The 19,988-nt window shown below is 51.8% G+C and overlaps 1 protein-coding gene across 1 annotated transcript in view; it reads left to right on the top strand.

Annotated features, from left to right (window-relative positions):
* Positions 1 to 1,152: 1,152 nt before the first annotated feature.
* Positions 1,153 to 19,988, top strand: part of Anks6 (ankyrin repeat and sterile alpha motif domain containing 6) — a 52,880-nt gene continuing 34,044 nt past the window's right edge. The window contains exons 1-8 of the mRNA XM_070010550.1: positions 1,153 to 1,502; positions 10,144 to 10,646; positions 13,357 to 13,401; positions 14,384 to 14,588; positions 15,706 to 15,812; positions 16,339 to 16,487; positions 17,541 to 17,739; positions 18,237 to 18,286. Coding sequence (XP_069866651.1) covers positions 1,153 to 1,502; positions 10,144 to 10,646; positions 13,357 to 13,401; positions 14,384 to 14,588; positions 15,706 to 15,812; positions 16,339 to 16,487; positions 17,541 to 17,739; positions 18,237 to 18,286 — 1,608 coding nt within the window. The remainder of the gene's footprint in view (positions 1,503 to 10,143; positions 10,647 to 13,356; positions 13,402 to 14,383; positions 14,589 to 15,705; positions 15,813 to 16,338; positions 16,488 to 17,540; positions 17,740 to 18,236; positions 18,287 to 19,988) is intronic.

Raw genomic sequence — 19,988 nt, 5'->3', positions numbered from 1 at the left:
CCTAAGTCACCAGAGGCGTTTGTAGCCTGGCTAGGTGAAGGGCTATGACCCCACTCCCGGGACAGATGGGGACACAGACACTGAGTTCCCAAAGTTCATAGGTAGTTCCCTGCCTAGGGAGAGGCTGTGAAGTGCAGGGTGCTGGGGGGAGAGAGGTGTCAGCAGAGCCCCCCCTCCAGGTTTTGTGGAAGGGGTGCAATAGTGGACTCAGAACTTAGCCAGGCCCAGAAGTCAGGGGAGGGAGGAGCCAGGGTTGGCCCAGGACTGGAAGGGAGCAAGAGGAGGGGGGAGGGGAACAAGAGAGGGGAGGAGGGAGGGTAACAGGAGGGGAGGCAGGAGGGGGAAGAAAAGGTGCAGAAAGGGGGACAGGAGAAGAGTGTATAAAGGGGGATGGGACAGGGAGGAGAGAGCTGGAGGGGCTGGGAGGGGAGCAGGAGGGAGGGAGAAGGGGGCAGGAGGAGGTAAAGGGGAGAGGAGAGAGCAAGAGGGGGAAGAAGGGGCAGGAGGAAGGGAAAGGGGAGGGCAGAGGAGGAAAAGAAGGCAGTAGAGGAGAAAGTGGTAGAGGAGGGAAGATGGAAGGGGAATGGAGGGTGGACAGGAGTGAGGAGAAGAGGGTAGGAAGAGGAAGGGGGGATGGAAGGGGGAAGAGGAGGGCAGAAGGGAGAGAAGGGGAGCAGAGGGGGCACAGGAGGGAGGAAGGGGGGCGGAGAAGGGCAGGTGGGAGAGGATGGGGTAGGAGGAACAGGAGAGGTAAAGGGGCAGGGGTGAGGAGGAGAGGGGAACAGGAGGAGCGGGCAAGAGGGGAGAACAGGGGACGGAGGGGGAGAAAAGAGGGAGGAGAAGGCAGGAGGGGGAAACGGGAGGGGAGCCGGGAGTGAGGAGAAGAGGGCAGGAGGGGGGACCGGGAGGGGGAAGGAGAGGGGAGGGCGGGGTGGGGACTGGCTGCCGCGCCGCGTCGCAGGCCGATCCTCGGGTCCGGAGGCGGGCGCGGCCCGGCGCCGCCCGGAACCTCCGTCCCCGCGGCGCCCCGGCTCCCCGCCCGTCCCGGGGTGGAGCGCGGCCGGGCTGGCGGAAGGGGGCGCGGGCCGGGGATCCGGGGGGCGGAGCCGGCGGCGCGCGGCGGGCCCGGCGGTCGGGCCGGGCCGCGGGGCCATGGGCGAGGGCGGGCGGCCCCCCGCCTTCCAGCTGCTGCTGCGCGCCTGCGACCAGGGCGACACGGACACCGCGCGGCGGCTGCTGGAGCCGGGCGCGGCGGAGCCCGCGGAGCGCGGCGCGGAGCCCGAGGCGAGCGCGGAGCCGGCGGGGCCCGAGGCGGCCGGGCCCGGGACGGCGGCGGCCGGGGCGCCGGTGCCCGTGGACTGCTCGGACGAGGCGGGCAACACGGCGCTGCAGCTGGCGGCGGCCGGGGGCCACGAGCCGCTGGTGCGCGTCCTGCTGCGCCGCGGCGCCTCGGTCAACGGCCGCAACCACTACGGCTGGAGCGCGCTCATGCAGGCGGCCCGGTGAGCGGGGCGGCGGGGGCGCGGGGCGCGGGGCCCCGGGAGGGGAGAGGGACAGCCGCACCTGGGGCCGGCCTTCCCCCGCTTGGCGCCGGGAGAGGAACGCGGACGGAACCTTAGCCCTTCGGAACGCGATCTGGAGGCGCGGACTTGACGATTAGAGAGGATCCATTCATTCCTAACGGGTCTTCTGGAAACCGGGGCTTCCTGCACACTACTTAACCCTGGTGCGGCGTTTGGGGACCTAGGAAAAGGCCCCATCCCATGGCAGCTCCGAGTAACTGGCTTGGTCCTAAAGACTGGGAGGGAGGGAGGGAGGGGAGGAGAGGGAGGGAGGGAGGGAGAGAGAGGGAGGGAGAGAGAGAGAGTTGGCCTATGGTGGGGAGGTAGATAAGGGAAGGGTTTGGGTGGGGATGGTGTATATATCCACGTGGAGAATCCAGGATCCCGTGAAAAGTAACCAGGACAGGGGAGGAAAAAAAAAAAGGGAGCCAGGACCGATTGTTAGGGGCTCACACCTGTAATCCTAGCTACGCTGGAGGCAGAGATCTGAGGATTAGGGTTCAAAACCAGGCAGAAAAGTTCATGAGTCTCTTTTATCTCCATTTAACCGCCTAAAACCTGGAAGTGGCAGCTGTGGTTCAAAGTGGTAAAAGCGCTAGCCTTGAAGACAAAAGCCCAGGGACAGAGCCCAGGCCCTGAGTTCAAGCCCCACAACTGACCCCTCCCCTCCATAAAAAGAAAAGGAGCCAGGGACCACATGATGGGGAGCCTCATGCAAAGGCAGGGAGTAGGAAGGTAGGACAGGTAAGAAGGACAGGTCAAAAGTAAGTAGGTGGTAGGGCAGCTGGGAGGATGTTATATCTGTGGAGGGGCTGCACCTGACAGAGAAGTCAGGAGAGGGACCAGGGAGAGAAAAGCTCTTTAACCCAAGGGTACTGGTTAGTCACAGAAGGGTCTAGACAGTGTCAGAGATGAGATTCATGTTGGAAAGATCACTTACACTAGGAAGTAAAAAGGGTTTGGAGGGACAGCCTTGAGTCAGAAAGCAGCGGCCCACAGGTGAGAGGTGATGGTGGCCAGAGCCTCATGGAGACAGCAAAGGGAGGCAATTTGAGATTTCCTCAGGAAGTAGATCCTGATGACTGGCTGATCCTGGGAGGAGTCAGAGAAAGGCAGAGAAAAGACCTCCTCCAGACACTGCACTAGGGAACATGGGAGAAGGGTTAGTTTTTTTTATGGAACAGCTCCCAGAAGAGGTATCCTGCAGGATCTGCAGAGCCCAGCTTCTAGGTCTGGGGAAGAGATACTAAGATTATATGGAGAATAGTAGCTTATTGGTGCCCACTGGAATTCTAGGTAGGAGGACTTACCCAAAGTGGCTGTGGCATGTGAGAATGATGCCTAGTCATGGTAGCTGTCATTTAGCCATGGTGGAACAGTCGCCACAAGCATGACGAAGCTCCGTTTCATCATTCTCATCCCCTCTGTCCTTGTCACATACCTATGGCCTGTCCTCACATCTGTGTGGCTGAGCCGGGTAGCCCTGTTTCCCCGAGGGTGTGGCCACAGGGTCAGTGCACAGCTAGCCAAGGCTTGGTTGCCACCCAGAAGCTGGGTCTTTAGGATCAGAAGCATATTTATCACTTCTGGCACATTGGGCACTGTTGACTCCATTTCCACGCGCGCACGCATGCACGCGTGCACGCACACACACACACACACACACACACACAGGCAGAGAGGGGTGGCTGGTACTATACAACTGCCAGGTAAAAAGAGCCAAGATTTGAACCTGTAAGTTTAAAACTTGCCCATTCTTAATCCTCTGACCAAGTAGAGCCCAGAGAAACGTTAACCTTTGAGGATGAGCTAGCCAGGGTGGCTAGAGATTCAGGAAGGGTAGTGTGGGTAAACAGCCACTGGAGGGAAGACAAGAGAACTCTGTATGGTGAGGCCACATATGGGACTTGGGCACGCAAGCAAGAAGGTGCAGAGGGCCCTTTCCCTCAGCTGGCATTGGGTAATTAGGATACTTGTTTAGGATCAAAAGAAGGGTTTTTGTTGTTGTTGTTGTTGGTCTTGGGGCTGGAACTTGGCCTGGGTGCTGTCCCTAATGTTTTGTGGCTCAAGGCTAGCACTCAGCCACTTTGAACTACACAGTTCCACTTCTGGTTTTCTGGTGGTTAATTGGACATAAGAGTCTCACAGACTTTCCTGCCCTGTCTGGATTTGAACTGTGATCCTCGGATCTCAGCTTCCTGAGTAGCTAGGATAGGATTGCAGGCATGAGCTACCAACGCCTGGCCAATAGAAGGTTTTTAGGGAGGAAATGTTGAGCAGTCTTTTCCTGCTGACAAGATCCATCATGAAGGAATAACTGAGAGTCTCTAGGTAAGGGGAGAGTTGTTCGCCAGGCTGAGTTGGCACTTAAAAAAAAAAAAGAATAATAGGCTCTCAATTCTGTTTTCCTTTGCAGTACTGGGATTTGAACTCAGGGCGTCATACCTGCTAGGAAGGTGCTCTATTGCTGAGACACAACTCTAGCCCTTTTTTGCATCGGTCATTTTGAGATAAGCTGTTGCTTCCTGCCTGAGTGGCAGGATGGCAGTCCTCCTATTTTGTGCTTCCTGCTGTAGCTGAGACATCAGGCACACACTGCTGATCCTAGCTTCTTGTGTTGAGATGGAACCTCATGACCTTTTTTGCCTGGTTTGGCCTAGAACCACGATCCTCCGTATGTCAGCCTCTCAAATAGATTGGCAAATGTGTGTCCCCACATCCAGCATAGGTTGAGAAGACATCTCTTAAACATTTTACTTGGGCTGGCCAGGAACCTGGAACCTCTCCATCTCAGCCTCCCAAGTAGCTTAGTCGTATCCACTCCTGAGACTCTTTCATAACTCTTAGCATTTATTTATACTCACCTCAGTCCTACTGACATTCTGACCAGGAGATTCTTTTTTTTGTTTTTGTAGGCTATTTAGGAGTATCCTTGTTCTCAGCAGAGGCCAGCAGCCCCACCCCCACCCCCAGCTAGGTGTGAGAATATTGTTAGACCTTTCCACAGTCCCCATAACTCTTAGTTGAGATTATCCATAATTTTGCCATTGTAACCACTAATATTTAATTTCCTGGGGTTCTTTTCCAAGTGGCACACAGTTGTTCTAATTAGTCTAAGTGTGTATTACGAGCAGTGTTTCACTCTGAATTATTTCCAGATATCTTGCTTTCCTCTGCATGTGGTAGTCTATCCATGGGGCAGGACTGTCAATCAACCTGTAAACCTAAGTTGGGAACAATGTGTGGGCTCTGTCCGCATATGTGTTCCAAATGTACTATTTCATGCATCTGCCCAGCAGTGTCCCATCTCTTATCTAAAGATACAGATTCTTGCCTGGAGTAGCGGAGGCCTTCAAGCCTTCTGGGCAAACAACCTCTCTTGTAGATTGTTCATCTTCCCCAATCTTTAAAATTCAAGACAAAGCCTCCACCTGGTACCTGTCTTCCTTCTGCCTCCATCTGGGAGACTACTGTGGGGCAACCCTCTGCTTCCTCCCTCCCTCTCTCCTTCCCACCTTCGGGGATGCCCTCTGGTCCATCCTCTAAGTATTTCTATGTCTTTCTGAAACAAATGATGAGTAGTGACTCTCCTGTGTTGGCCCCAGCAGCCAGAGCCCCCGGATGTAACTGAGGCTCCTGTGCTCTTCGATTCAGACCCTTTTGCCATCTCTCCTCTTCTTCAACTCAGGTTGAGATTATTTCATCCAGGCCTTCTCTCTAGGACTAGTTACACACACACACACACACACACACACACACACACACACCAACTCAGGTTGAGATTATTTCATCCAGGCCTTCTCTCTAGGACTAGTTACACACACACACACACACACACACACACACACACACACACACACACACACACACACACACACACACACACACACACACACACACACACACACACACACACACACACACACACACACACACACACACACACACACACACACACACGGAACTCAAGGCCTGGGTGCTATCTCTGAGCTTTTTCACTTAAGGCTAGTACTCTACCACTTGAGCCACAGCTCTACTTTTGGCTGTTTTTTGGGCAGTTAATTGGAGATGAATCTCATGGACTGGATTTCCTGCCCAGGCTGGCTTTAAACTGAGATCCTCAAATCTCAGCCTCCTGAGTTGCTTTATAATAGGATTATAGGTGTGAGCCACTTTTGTTTTTGAAGTTAACACTGAACATTTTATATTTACTATATGCTAAGAATATTACCCACAGATCTAAAAGGTTTTATTTTTTTCCCTTTTTGGCAAGGTCTTACTATGTATGTCAACCATGTTGGCTGAAAACTTGTGTGGCTAAGAATGACCTTAAACTGTTGATCTTCCTGCCTGAGTCTCCCAAGTGCTGGGATCACACAGTTGTACCACAACACTTAGCTGAGAGTCAGAGATTTAGATGATTAAACGTACCCACCAGCATATAGCTACTCAGAGCAGATTTGGGGTGAGGGGTCCTGTTGTAGAGCCCTCCCCATAACTACATATAGGAAGTCCCTTCATCCCTCTTTGCCCTCGGTGAATTGCTCCCTTCTCCCTAGCTTAGCTTCTTCCTGGAATCTGCCTTGCAGTTCCCTTGTTTTCTGGGATCTGGGGAAGAGGGAGTTAGGAGGGATGGGGATTCTGTGGTAGAAGAGTCTGTCGTGTGAATTTGGCATTGTGGGTTTTGTCACTGAGCTCCACCAGGTCATAGGGGTCTGTCAGCTCCCCGGACACTTACCCAGTGCAGCTTGCCTCCAGGGTCAGACCTTCAGAACACCAGTTTTAGCTATTCACTGTGTTCTGCATTATGGCCCACATCATCTGATTCATTATAGCTACTTAGTGTCTGAATCATGGAGGGGCAGGAGGCTCAGAATTAACCTAATGGTTCTCTAATAATTCACATTTTTAGAGGACTTCCGTCTCTAAAATTTGATATTGTAAAAAGAGCTGGGATTAAAAAAAAAAAAGAGCTGGGATTTGTGGACCATGTGTGTTGTGCCCAGGTCTCAGGACCCCCACCAAGAAGACCACTGAGAGTCAGACTTTACAGCTGTTCTAAGGTTTTATTTAGATGGGCTGCAGCTTGGGCCTCGTCCTACACTCCAACATAGCAGAGCCTAGGAGGAGAGCCCCGAGCTAAAGATTTGCAGGGTTTATAAAGGCTCACAACCAACCAGGTGTTTGGATTACCACCACGTGTTGCTCTGCTAGACAGAATTTGCTGATCTTAAACAAGCAACAAGTGGTCACTGCCTCAAGACTTTAACCCTTCAGTGTGTCCCGATCACTTCCCAGTCTAGAGACTTTGCTGTCCCTATGTCCCTTGTCCTACTTACTCACAGACACTGGTTTAGAGCATTAGTTGAACACACTCCCTAGTCTGTTCCTATGAGGAGAGGATTAGAACTCACACCTGCATCCCACACAGGGCCTAGCCATGCAAAAGTCTGGGGCAGGTGCCACCTTCCCAGGTTGAGGTGTACTCAAGTGCACGCCCACGGGTCTGTGTGGAAGAGTGATAGGGAGACTTCCCAAAGGACATGTGGTCAGGGTGGCCCATGAGTAGAAACTGCATTCTTATGCTTTCCTGGTCGTGATGGGCCTCAGAATCCCCCACAAGTGACATGGGCAGCCACCACTTCTGCCTATGCCAGCCTCTGCTCGTCATCCTGCTCTCTGTACTTCTAAGCACGTCTCCGGGTCAGACATGGCCAGGAGAGGCCCTGTGCCTAGATCTTGAGGCCTGGTAGAGGTTTTCGTGTCAGATGGTTCCATCGATGGTTTTTCCTGTTCACGAAATAATGTCTAGCCCAAGGCCACATAGCCAGTAAATGGCAGAGTCAGGTCCAGAGTGCATGTTCCCAGCCATGCATGGATCCGGCAGCAGTGAATTGTCACATTGGCCAGTGACTTGCAGCTAGGTGACTGTGGGGCATGGTGCTTGCTCTGACTTTTGGCCTTTTCTCCTTCCTTCAGCTGCCTGCCCAGGTGGCAGAGCTGGAAGCTCATCTCAGCACTAGGTGGTGGAAGCTTGTGCCAGCTCTTCAAAACAGGTGTTAATTGCTGAAATTAATTGGCAACATAGCACCTGCTCAGAAAGCCCCTAGCAACCCTATCTCCTGTAATTACCTATTAGAAACTTAGCATCCGGAAAATGATCTCAGCCTCTGTTGAATTCTTTTTAATATTTTCAGCCTAATTGAATGATCTCTGGGGCTAATCTGAGAATTCAAAAAACATTCCAGATTTCAGGATTTCTGCTGAAATTCTGACCTTCTTTGCTAAAACTAGAGAGACTGGAGGGGCTGAGGTTTGGAGTTTTGACTTCACTGTCAAACTGTCAAATTGAGATTTAGTGCTTTCTGCTCTCCTGTTTAATTCTTTATCTGTGACATGGGCGCTTTCTGAACTTAGGGGCTTTCGAAAAAATCAGATGAGACAAATCTAAAAGCATCTAGTAATCTGCTGTTGAGGATTAGGTTAGTTTTTTTTTAATTTTAATTCATGCTTCAAAGGTTGACAGAGCAATTTTCACCTACGTCCACTGCCTTCATCTACCCCTTCATGTATGCACTCCTCTGCTCCTTCATGGTCGCCTTCAACTTCATTTATTGGATAAAATGTCTTGAGCTCCAGTATGGCTGTCTGGGGCTAGGAAAGAGGAATGTGAGCGCCCCAGTCCTGTCTTTGGAGAGCTACCCATCAAGTAGGGGGAGACACAATTCCAGAAAGAGGACTCAAGCACAGATGAAAATGTGGGCTCTTAGAAGAGGGGCACCCACTGGCCTGCTGGGGGTTGGTGTGGGAGCTGTGCAGAGATGAGCCCTGGGCAGTGCACAGAGGCATGGGGGTGTTATGCACAGGGGCATGGGGGTGTTATGCCTGGGGCATGGGGGTGTTATGCCTGTGGCCGGGGGTGTTATGCCTGGGGCATGGGGGTGTTATGCCTGTGGCCGGGGGTGTTATGCCTGGGGCATGGGGGTGTTATGCCTGGGGCATGGGGGTGTTATGCCTGGTAGGATGAACAGCAGAAGAGTGGGACATGTGGGTGCTAGAGGCAATGAAACCAGCAAAGCAGGCCATCTCTTTGGACAGTGGGCAACTGAGAGTGGCAGTCAGGTTTAGGTTTGGAAGCTGCATGGACGATGGGCAGCAGGGAATAGGACTGGGAGACATAACTGACCTGGCTGCCTTCTGCTGGAAGATGCTCAGCTACTCCCCCCACCCCCCGCCCCCTTTGCCTCCACCTCCTCCTGGAGAAGCCGGTTCACCAGGCTCTCACCTGCTCCCTCACAGAGGGCAGTGACTCAGTGTTAAGGTTCACATCCTCAAAGGTATTTGTAAGTTCAGCTGCTGCAGAACAAAGTTCAGCCCTGGCCCTGCTTCCACAGGGAGGGAGAGCCCTTTGGGGAAGGAGGGGTGAGCATCAGGAAGCTCTGAGAGAGACACACAGTTATGACCACAGCTTGAGGTCTCCTACACCCAACAGTGTGGCCGCCTCTTGTTCCCACCTGGTCAGTCCAGGGCCACTGCCAGCTCTGACACACGCTGCTGAGCCCAGTGGAACCCCTCAGCATATAACTTGTGATGTAAACTTCCAGTTTATCTCTCCAAGGCCCCATCTGGGCCTAGTAGAGCCTTATTGTGGAAGGCCTAATTCAGACCAAGTTCTCAGCCACCTATTGTGAACATTCCTGCCAGCAGGTGGCAGCAGGCCTCCACAGAGGTGCCTCAGGGCCTTTGCCAGCCCAGCTGCCACACCTCTTGGCATGTGGTGGGGTGTGTTGGGGGCTGGGGAAGGCAGAAATGAATCAGACTTGGCCCTGTCTGTGGGCAAATCAGAGCATACACAGAGAATCAGGTTATTAAGCTGTAAAGCAGAATAAAATTATCCTTCCTACTTGGGAGGCTGAGATGAGGATTACAGTTCAAAACTAGCCAGTCCTGGTACACATTGAGACACTTATCTCCAATTAACCAGTAAAAAGCCAGAAGTAGGGGTATGGTTCAAGTGGTAGAGCACTACACCCAGGCCCTGAGTTCAAATCCCAGTATCAGCGCTAAATAAATAATGATAACAAATAAAATGGACTCTGGTTGTGAGGGCAGCACAGTGTAAGAGCAAAAGATCAGAACCCAGTCTGATGTCCTCACCAAGATTTAGAATAGAAAATGCACAACAGTTGTCCAGCAGGTGCTGGCTTGCTGCTTCCTTTGGTCAGCACTGTCCAGCTGCTTAATACAGAGACTCATTTAAGGCTTAGCAACCCTGTTGTGGACACAGTCACAGCCCCACTTTACAGACTAGGAAGTTAAAATCCTAGGAAAGCAGAATTCTTTGTCAGGATCATGGAGCTAGTGAACAGAAGAGCTGGATTTCAACCCAGACAGAGAAATTGACATTCAGTAATGCTGTACCTACAAGGCCATTATGGTGCCTGACCCCAGACCAAGGCCTTTTACTCCAATCAACTATGGTACCTTTAAAAGTTGATGAGAACTGAGGATGCTGTGAACTGTTGGCTGGTCCGTGTTCCCTCCATGTTCGGCATTAACTAATTCTCCATCTTCCCAGCAGATGTGGCCATGCGAATGTGGCACACCTTCTTTTGGACCATGGAGCCGATGTCAACGCGCAGAACCGGCTGGGGGCCAGTGTGCTCACAGTGGCCGCTCGCGGGGGCCACCTGGGTGTGGTGAAGCTGTTGCTTGAGGCTGGTGCCATTGTGGACCACCACAGTCCCTCAGGCGAGCAGCCAGGGATGGGTGGCAGCAGGGACGAGCTACTGGACATCACAGCCCTGATGGCCGCCACCCAGCATGGGCACGAGGCTGTGGCCCGTCTGCTCATGGAATGGGGTGCGGACCCCAATCACACAGCCCGGACTGTGGGCTGGAGCCCATTGATGTTGGCAGCCCTCAGCGGGAGGCTCGGCATGGCCCAACAGCTGGTTGAGAAGGGGGCGAACCCTGACCACCTGAGCGTCCTGGAGAAGACTGCCTTTGAGATCGCCCTTGACTGCAAGCACAGGGACCTTGCCGACTTCCTTGACCCTGTGACCACCGTCAGGCCCAAAACAGGTCAGGCCATACCAGCACTGCCTCACCATGGATTTAAAGATGACCCCAGGTTGTGTTTAAGAGACACAGGCTGAGGATTGCCCAATCAGAAGGGCACGCAGAAGTGAGTGTCCCTCCCAGCAGCAGGTCAGCAGGCCTTGGGCTGTGGGCGTGCTCACAAGGCTCATGGAAACACCTGCCTCATGGTTACAGGTGCCTGCTGCCCTGCAGATCCTTAGCAGCTCCTGGGCTGAAAAGACTCCAATGTAGATGGTCTTGGAATTCTTCTAGAACAGAAATCAGAAACTTCTGTAGAGAACCAGATCATAAATATTTTAGGCCTTGTGTACCATACTGTCTGTGTTGGAATACTCAGTTCTATTAAACTAAAAGTGGCCATTTTGATACGTAAATGATGGATGTGGCCCAGTGCCAATAAATTAGTACAGAGACAGGTAGGTAGTCGTACCTTGGCTTGGCCCAAAGACCAATTAATTCATCTGCTAGTGATCAGTCTCCAAGGATGAATGCACATGACATGAGGAAAAATTCAGCCCCTTTTGAGTTTTAGAGATTTGACGTGTGCTGTTTTGTGTGATGCAGTGCAGTACAGTGCAGCAGATTGAACCAGGGCTTCACGTGTGCTAGGCCACAACTGAGCTACACCCAGCTCTGAATTTTTTTGGTTTTGCAAGCACTGAATCATGTGTCTTGTTTCTTTTTGCTGACTGCTGGCATTTGCAGGGTCTTTTAAGTAACCCTCAGCAAATCTGCCACAGGGCCCCACTGCTTTTCAAAACCTCTTGAGAGGCCAGGAAATCCAGCCCCGCCAGGACCTCTCCCTCCCATGTGCAGTGGGCTGGCACCCTCAAGACCATTGCTGCTATGACATCCTCTCATCACAGTTTTGTGGGGGTTGGAGCAGGTGTCCTCTCTCCGGGACAGGGTGGGGTCCCTGGAGCACTGAAGCTAGAGTAAAGAAGGGACCAGCCCACGTCACGGCACATCAAGATCAGCTACCATAGACTTCAGCGTGGGCTGGACTGACAGTGATTAGTTCCTACCATTTAGCCCTTGATTGGCCAGCACTGAGACCAGTGACACACTCATCATCTCAAAGAATCCTCCTCAATACTTAAAGATGCATGACACATTTTTGAGGCTAAGATGCAACACCACTTCTTTTTTTTTTTAAATTTTTTTTGGGGTCCGGTTGTGGGGCCTGAATTCTGGGCCTGGGCGCTGTCCCTCAGCTCTTCAGCTCAAGGCTAGCACTCTACCACTTGAGCCATCGTTCCACTTCCGGCTTTTTTCTCTTCTGTGGTGCTGAGGAATTGAACCCAGGGCCTCATCCATGCAAGGCAAGCGCTCTACCACTGAGCCACCTTCCCAGCCCCAACACCACTTCTTTATTTAATTTTTTTCTATTGTTATTATAGAGGTGATGTATGAAGGGGTTATAGTTACATAAGTCAGGTAGTGAGTATACTTCTTTTTGGACGATGTCACTTCTGTCCTTACTGTCTCTCAGTTTTTCCCACCCACATTTTCAACATAGAGTTCAGTGAGAGCCACTGCTGCATTTGTGCACCCTCTTTGCAGCTCTGTTTCTTGGTAGCATCCCAGGCAGTTCCGGCATGTGGTTCCGCAGGCGTGCTTGGCACTGAGAATCTGGGAGTTAAGTAGGTAGTCTGGCTGGTGACTGGAAAAGAGCAGCTTTCTTTCCACAGGGCTTCATGCTTTTGCCACCTGATCCCTGAAATAACCTGCTGACTTGGAGGTCCACCCCGTGTTGGTGACAAGGGACCCGGTGGCTTGAGGAGGAGGCACGCAATCTCAGGCAGATTGCAGACTCGCTGCTCCTCACAGGGGTACAGCTTCCTCCAGGTTGATCTGCCCAGCCAGCCATAGGCGGCCCTCAGAGCTGTTCTGTCCTCAGGATGCTGGATGGCTGCAGGCATCCTGCATACAGTCCTTAGCATGTGGGCTAAGGAGGTCTGCCTTATGGCAGGAGCAGATCAACCATTGGCCCAGGGTGGGGAAGGAGGCATGGCATGAGGGAGGGACTCCCATTGGTTGGAGAAAAGGAGGTGGGGGTCCAGGCACCAACAGGGAAGCAAAGGCCAGCATGAAGATAGCCAGGCAGGTGCTCACTGCTGGGCAGCTGTATCTGCAGGCATGGGCAGGGGTCCCGTTCAGATTACTTGGTATTTGGGAAGGAAGACGAGGGCCGAGATTGGCCTCTCTAGTGACTGTGACCTCCTGTTGAGCCCCAGGCACTTGGTGTCTCAGCATTTTCTGCTTTGGCATTGTCTCATGGTTATATCTTTAGTTTTGAAAGGAAAGAAGTCATTGTTTTTTCCTCCAATTCTTACAGAAACCCAGGGTTTTCCAAAATGGTACTTTTCAGTGTATCTAAGAAAAGATAGGAGTTTGCAATGTCTAGAAATGACTGCTCATTAGGATGCGATGGGGCAGTGGTCTGTCCCTTGATGTTTTAGAACTAAGTAGGTTCCAGAAGGTTGTTAGCGACAGTGGTCTGTCCCTTGATGTTTTAGAACTAAGTAGGTTCCAGAAGGTTGTTAGCGACGTCTGCTGTGTGGGTCTCCAGCCGGACAGCTTCCTAGAAGTAGTTCTACTCCTAAAGCTTGGCTGTGTGGTTGCACCTAGTGATTTTCCTGCTACCTCAGATCTTTCAACACTTAACTTTTAAAAATCTCTGTTTACCCAGATGAGGAGAAACGGCGCCCTGACATTTTCCACGCACTGAAGATGGGTAAGCACTTTGGAAAGTCCTCTGGGGGTGTTTAAGAACACAGGGCCGCATTCTCCCAGCCCAGTATCTCTGGTCCTTTCCAGGACCACCCAGAGCATTTGAGAGAAGCATGGGAAATTTGTGGGTTTCCTAACTTTCCAGCTTTGCCAGGGAAGTTCAGGTACTGGAGACCTGACTTTATTAGGCTACTCTGGAAACCAGATGTCCTGGCTAGCCCTGGCTTCACCCTGCTTTTCTGCTCACCTGCTCACTCCAGTTTCTATGACACAAGGCTGAGGGTTTCCACTCTTGGATTCAGATCTTGCCTCCAGGAAGCCCCTCCCTGACTTCTACCCTCCAACAACACCTGACATTGCCCTTCATCACTCTCCTTCCTCTTTCTTTTTCTTTTTTTGGTGCCTGTCCTGGGACTTGAACTCAAGACCTAGATGCTATCCATGAACTTTTGTGCTCAAGGCTAGCATGCTACTACCACTTGAGCCACAGTTTTACTTCTAACTTTTCTTTCTTTTTCTTTTTTTCTTTTTTGTTTGTGTGTGTGGTTGATTGGAGATAAGAGTATCCTGGACTTTCCTGCCTGGGCTGGCTTCGAACCATCATCCTCAGATCTCAGATTACAGACTTATGAGTCATCAGCACCCAGATTCCTCTTTCTTTTTCAGTATCTTTAAGTAATTATAGAAAGAGCTTTAAATTCAGCATATCAATTTGTGAGTACAATGCATCTTGATCAATATCTCCCCTCCCACCATTCTCCCCCATTTTTTCCTCTTTCATGAGACACAGCATCTCTGTCCATTTGTGTCCTTATCTCTGTTCCTTGTGAGGGCAGGGACTCCAGTGGCTAACCCTCCTCAGTGGCCCCCATGATGTCCAGCAGGCCACTGCAGATGGAGTCAGCCAGTGCTTACTGTGGGAACCAGCTGGGTAAAGGAGCCAGTGGTACCAGCCCTGGGTCACCAGACTCTTGCCATGTTTGCAGGAAACTTCCAGCTGGTCAAGGAGATCGCTGATGAAGACCCCAACCATGTGAATCTGGTCAACGGGGATGGGGCCACGCCACTGATGCTGGCAGCTGTCACAGGGCAGCTGCTCCTGGTACAGCTGCTAGTGGAGAGGCATGCTGACATCGACAAGCAGGACAGTGTGCATGGTTGGACAGCCCTCATGCAGGCCACCTACCATGGGTCAGCCTCCCTCCACCCCCTCCAGGACAGGGTGAAGCAGGTGCTCTGCTTAAGATGTGCTTCTGGTGCCAGGATGCTACCCATAACCCCAGGGCTGTGAAGACACTGAGGCCCACAGAAAAGATGGCTGCAGTCTGGGCTCATTCCAGTCTGCATCTGACTTTCCATAGCTACATTTCCCACTAGCCCAGCATAGAGTTTCTCAGTGGTCCTGAGAAACTTCACAGTAGGAATATTTTGAAAGAAACTTAAGGTCATCTAGTTCAGGTTCAGATGATCACGTAGTTGGTTCATTTGGAGGTGATACAGTGACCTTAAGTGACCCCTCTGGGGTCAGTTCTGTCTGGGCTTCTGCTGACGTTAGGCAGTGAGAGTCACCTGGCTTTCAGGTGTGTGCTGGGCGCTGAGGAGGCTCTCCTCACCTGATTGCCCCAGCCAGGAGGGCCCTTACCTTCCAAGAGGATGCTCCTTTGGGTGGGGGACATTTTGTAACTTCTAAATGGCCTGACTCGAACGCGAGTCTCTCCCCCTGAGGGTTTTAGGTGGTCATGTCACGTTCCTGCATCGTTGGCACCAGTGACTTATCTTAGCTGATGAGTCTCAGTCCTCCCTGGAAAACCTTGGCTTCACAAAGTGGTCACAGTGGCGGGATGGGGTCAGCATGGGGCAGGGGCTGAGGGTTTGGGGGAAGAGCTCTTAGTTTTCATTTTAGTGGAGATAGGAACTTTAAGACTTATTTAAAGCACATTTGTGTCTGACCTGTTGAATGGTAGGAAATGATGGGGTATGAGGCTAATTGTTCGCACCCGCTTTAGTGTCTAGAGACTGAAATGCCTTAAGTTAATGTAGTCAGCCTTGTGGCCCAGGTGGGTGGGCTAGTCAGTTTCATGTTACTATAACAAAATGCTGGAGGCCACTGCCTTCTAAAATAAAAGGTTTCTTTTGGCTCATGATTCTGGGGGTTCCAGTCCAAGATCAGCAACTCCAAAGCTTTAGGCCACTGATGAGGGCTGTGGATGGCACTAGCAAAAAGTGAGCAAGTGCCCCCATCTTGAGCCAGGAGGAAGGCAGGGAGAGTGTCCTGTAGTGTAATACTGGCTGCATCTTCCCTCCTCAGAAACAAGGAAATCGTGAAATACCTGCTGAACCAAGGGGCTGATGTTACTCTTCGTGCCAAAAATGGGTACACGGCCTTTGACCTGGTGATGCTGCTGAATGATCCGGGTGGGTTCTCGTAAATCTGCACTGCCCTTCTCAGCTCGAGCCAGGGCAGCACCTCCCCTGGGAGCCCTGTCTGAAGCCCTGCTCATTCCCAGGAAGTCTCAAGCGTCATGATGTGGAGCCAGGCACTTCCCTCTCCCGTGCGGTGCAGGGATCTGGCCAGGCCAGCCCAAACCTTCCCTCACCCGCCTTCCAGGAGCATCCAGGAGGGAGGGCAGGTCCCTTTGGTCCTGGAACAGTATCTGTGCCTCACAGCCAGAAATGCCAAGTGACTCTGGAGGAACTTTAGGGCCCTAGCCTAGGTGGAGCCATGGCCCTGGCTCACAGTAGGGAAAGCTGCAGGTCAAGGGTCCTGCGGCAGGGATGCCAACATTATTGGCCTCTCATTAGTCCTTGGCTGGTGCTTCTCCCCTTCATGTCTCCCCTGCTGTGACAGGCCCTCTTCTTAGAGCTGAGTTCTAAACCTGACAAGGGTCAACCTGAAGCCGACACATATTTGCGGGTAAAACACTGCCTTTTGTGTCCATAGACACGGAACTTGTTCGACTGCTGGCATCTGTCTGCATGCAGGTGACTAAGGACAAAGGCCGGCCCACCCAGCCGCCGCTCCTGCCCCACTCGAAGGTCAGACAGCCCTGGAGCATCCCTGTGCTGCCCGATGACAAGGGCGGGCTGAAGGTTTGCTTCTCCCCTTTTGAAAAGGTCTCAGAGGGCCCGGCCGGGGTGGAGGTGAGGGCCCGGATGCTTCCTGTTACCTCAGGCTAGGTTAGCTGGGAGGCCCCATTGGGCCGAGAGCAATAGAATATGGTGGGGAGCAGAGAAAACGGGTCATCATGCCAAACAGAGCGAATCTTTTTAAATCTTGGTGTGACATAGTCCTTAGCTGGCCAAACCTTCCAGGCCTCTTTCCAGGAGCTGTTTTGGCTGTTGGCTATTTGCTGATTGGTTCATCTGGGGTCTCTCCATGGCCCAGAGGCCACTTGGCTGCTTCACAGGAACACCAGAAATAAGTTCTAGTTGTAGATTTTCTACTACAAGCGAGCATTTCTATTTGGTCTTCTTATCTACTCCGCATCCTGCTCGCGAGCTTACAGCCAGACTTACTGTATTCCTGAAGGCCTAGTGCTCACCATACACTCCTGACCCTCCCTCATGCCGCTACTGTCCGCTGCTCACTCCAGCTGCTGGTTCTTCTGCACAGAAGGGATGGGGAACCCTTCATCCCTTCTTGCCCAGAGGCTGTGCGGTTGCTCTGTGCTTCCCTGGACAACAGGCTCCAGGGCCTGCCTGGATGAAGGATCAGCTACCACAACAGATGGCCCAGGCTATCCCATGCAATTCACCTGACTCCTCTAGGTCCCTCCCTGGGCTAAAAGGAGGGAAGCAATGCAGGGATTGATGTTAGGGTGTTTGTATTGCCTTTCTGTCCACCTGCCTGTCCCTATCCCATTGGAAGACCTCGAGCAGGTCAGCTTCCCTGCCTGGCTCTGTGCTTTTCATTGCTCAGTGAGGAGAGTGAAAGAATGGGGGACAGCAGACAGAGGTCACTGACACCTGGATCTGTTGGAAAGGATCACGAATGATTCCGTGGGCAGCGCTGACTGTCAGGGAGTGTGCTGTGGTTGATTGGTGATGCCTGCCTGGAGCTCAGGACGGGAGTCCCTGTCCCTGGGGCACCTCCTTGCTCCTGCTCTTCAGGGAACTGACCTCTGCTCTGCCTTCCCTCGCCAGTCCTGGTGGAACCGAATGTCCAATAGGTTCCGTAAGCTCAAACTGATGCAGACACTGCCCCGCGGGCTCTCCAGCAACCAGCCTCTGCCTTTCTCTGATGAGCCTGAGCCAGCATTGGACTCCACAATGAGGGCTGCCTCCCAGGACAGGACTGGCCGCCCATGGCCCCCCGATGCAGCCCCTGTGGCCAAAGATAGTGGTGAGAAGTGAGGGCACGTGGGGGTGGCATCTTCCTAGAGTCTGTCTGCTCCACACCTGCGTCCCCTGGTGGACACCAGGCCGGGCAGTCCTATCTTGAAGTGGAATGGGTTCCCTGGGGATAGGTAGTGAACTCCCCAGCAATGGGAGGATTCAGCCCATTGGCCGACTCTGCCAGGTCACTGAGGAGACTTGCACACCAAAGGAAAGTGAATAGCTAGGATCTCTCCAACACAGCAATTGTCTGAGACAGACTATTGAGCGGCGCGCCACTGTCTGACCCAGCACAGCTGTGGTTGGTGGAAAAGCTCAAAACATGCTCCAAGATTCTTTCTAAATGCCTTCCATCTATTAGAGTATCGAATACCAATTGCCATGAAATATTTAATCACCCCAGAGAATTGGCTTTCCAGGATGAAGGTTGCCCAGCCAGCCGCTCATCCTCAGGCTGAGGCCACAGGGGAGGGGCCTTTCAGGAAGCTTCCATTTGTCCCTCAGGTCCTGGGAACCCAAGAGGAGAGAAGGAAGACGCGTTATTGACAACCATGGTGAGTGTGGGGCTTCTGAAAGCATTTGAGGCCCCCACCAGATATCAGCTGATTGACATCGGCAGAGGGATGTGTGTGTGTTTGGCCGCTCAGAGGCGGAGTGGGTGATTATAGGAGTAACATTGGCTTGCACTAAGGAGTTGGAACAGATGCCAGCCATGAACTGTGGGCAAGACTGTATGAGTGCTTGGGGGCCAGATGCAAGTCCTGGTCATGTTCTCAGTTGGGACCTGAAGAGGTGGGAATCAATGGGGGGCTTGGACACAGAGACTCATCATATTAGTTGTGGAGAAGCAGGGAAAGAGGAGGCACAGGGGAGGGCATGTGTCTAGCCTGGGGGAGTTCTCAGTGTCAAGAATAGGCTCAGCTAGAAGAGACTGACTACAGGTCCCAATGAACAGTGGCAGAACACAGCAGCTTATTTCCCTCAGGTAAATAAAGTTCAAGACGAGCTAGAGACCTAGATTCTTTCTACTTGTTGTGCCCCATGTATGGTGGCCTGTGTTATACTAAAAACTGACCATCATCTTTCATGACCTTGATGGGCTAGTCACCTCTAAGTTGGAAAGTTTAATTACAATATTTTCTCTCAGGATCTTTGTGATTTTCACCCTCCATTTTAAGTGTCCTTTGCATTTTCCCATCATTCGTGGCTACCAGTCCTTCTTCAAGGCCTTGAGAACCTGAAAAGTTTCAGGAAATAGGAAGTTGAAGTAAGCCTTCCTCTACTTCATACTGGTGTGAGGCATAGCCTAGGCGTAGAGTCTCTGGTCCTTTCTCTTTTGATGGGCACAGGGGAGACCAGACATAGATGAGCCAGTGTGTTTAAGGGGAGCCATGCCACAGAAACACAGCCATAGGCTGGGACCCATGAGATACAGTGGTGAACACAGCAGCAGAGCAAGAGTCTCACAGATGATCAGAACCAGGAGCAAGAGTAAAACATGGTTTCCTTGGGCTGGGAAGTTGGCTCAGTGGTAGAGTGCTTGCCTTGATTGCATGAGACACTGGGTTCGATTCATCAGCACCACATAAGCTGAAAAAAGCCGGAAGTGGTGCTGTGGCTCAAGTGGTAGGGCGCTAGCCTTGAGCTGAAGAGCTGAGGGACAGCGCCCAGGCCCAGAGTTCAGCCCCCATGACCAGAAACAAAAACAAAAAAACAAACAAACATGGTTTCCTTCCACCACATGAACCTAGAGGACCAAGAAGAAAGGAGATTTCCCCAAGTTTTAGGCTGAGCTATCTTGGCTGAACTGCTGGAACATAAACAGAATTTTGTCTGGAAGTGACACACATGTCACCTGGCACTGTGGTTAGGACATTAAGGACTAATCCTGTTTTGAAGTATTGCCTGTCTTTCCATCTTCACCTTAAAGTTTAGTAGGGTTAGCATTTACACTGTATTATTTATAATTTTCTAGCCTGGAAACAAGAAGAAACAAACTTGGCTAAAACATTTAACAAGTAGAAGGTTTAATGGGAGGAGAAACATCTGAATTTCTCTTGGAGCTATAGAAATAGTGGATATAGCAGGGAAAAGGGTACAAGTCTCTGTGTAGTTGGAATATAGACAGCATGCGTATCAAGTAACCTTTTTTGATGAACAATTTCTTCTCCATTTGGATTCTGCAAAATCCCTTCTTGTCTGAACAGCTTTCTCCAAGCTGGCTTTGCATGGTTCCTCATCTCCAGGATAAGCTTT

The sequence above is a fragment of the Dipodomys merriami genome, unplaced genomic scaffold (genome assembly GCF_024711535.1).
Source record: "Dipodomys merriami isolate MVZ:Mamm:240054 unplaced genomic scaffold, mDipMer1.0.p SCAF_11, whole genome shotgun sequence".
NCBI lineage: Eukaryota > Metazoa > Chordata > Mammalia > Rodentia > Heteromyidae > Dipodomys > Dipodomys merriami.
This window is presented reverse-complemented; position numbering and strand designations above follow the sequence as displayed.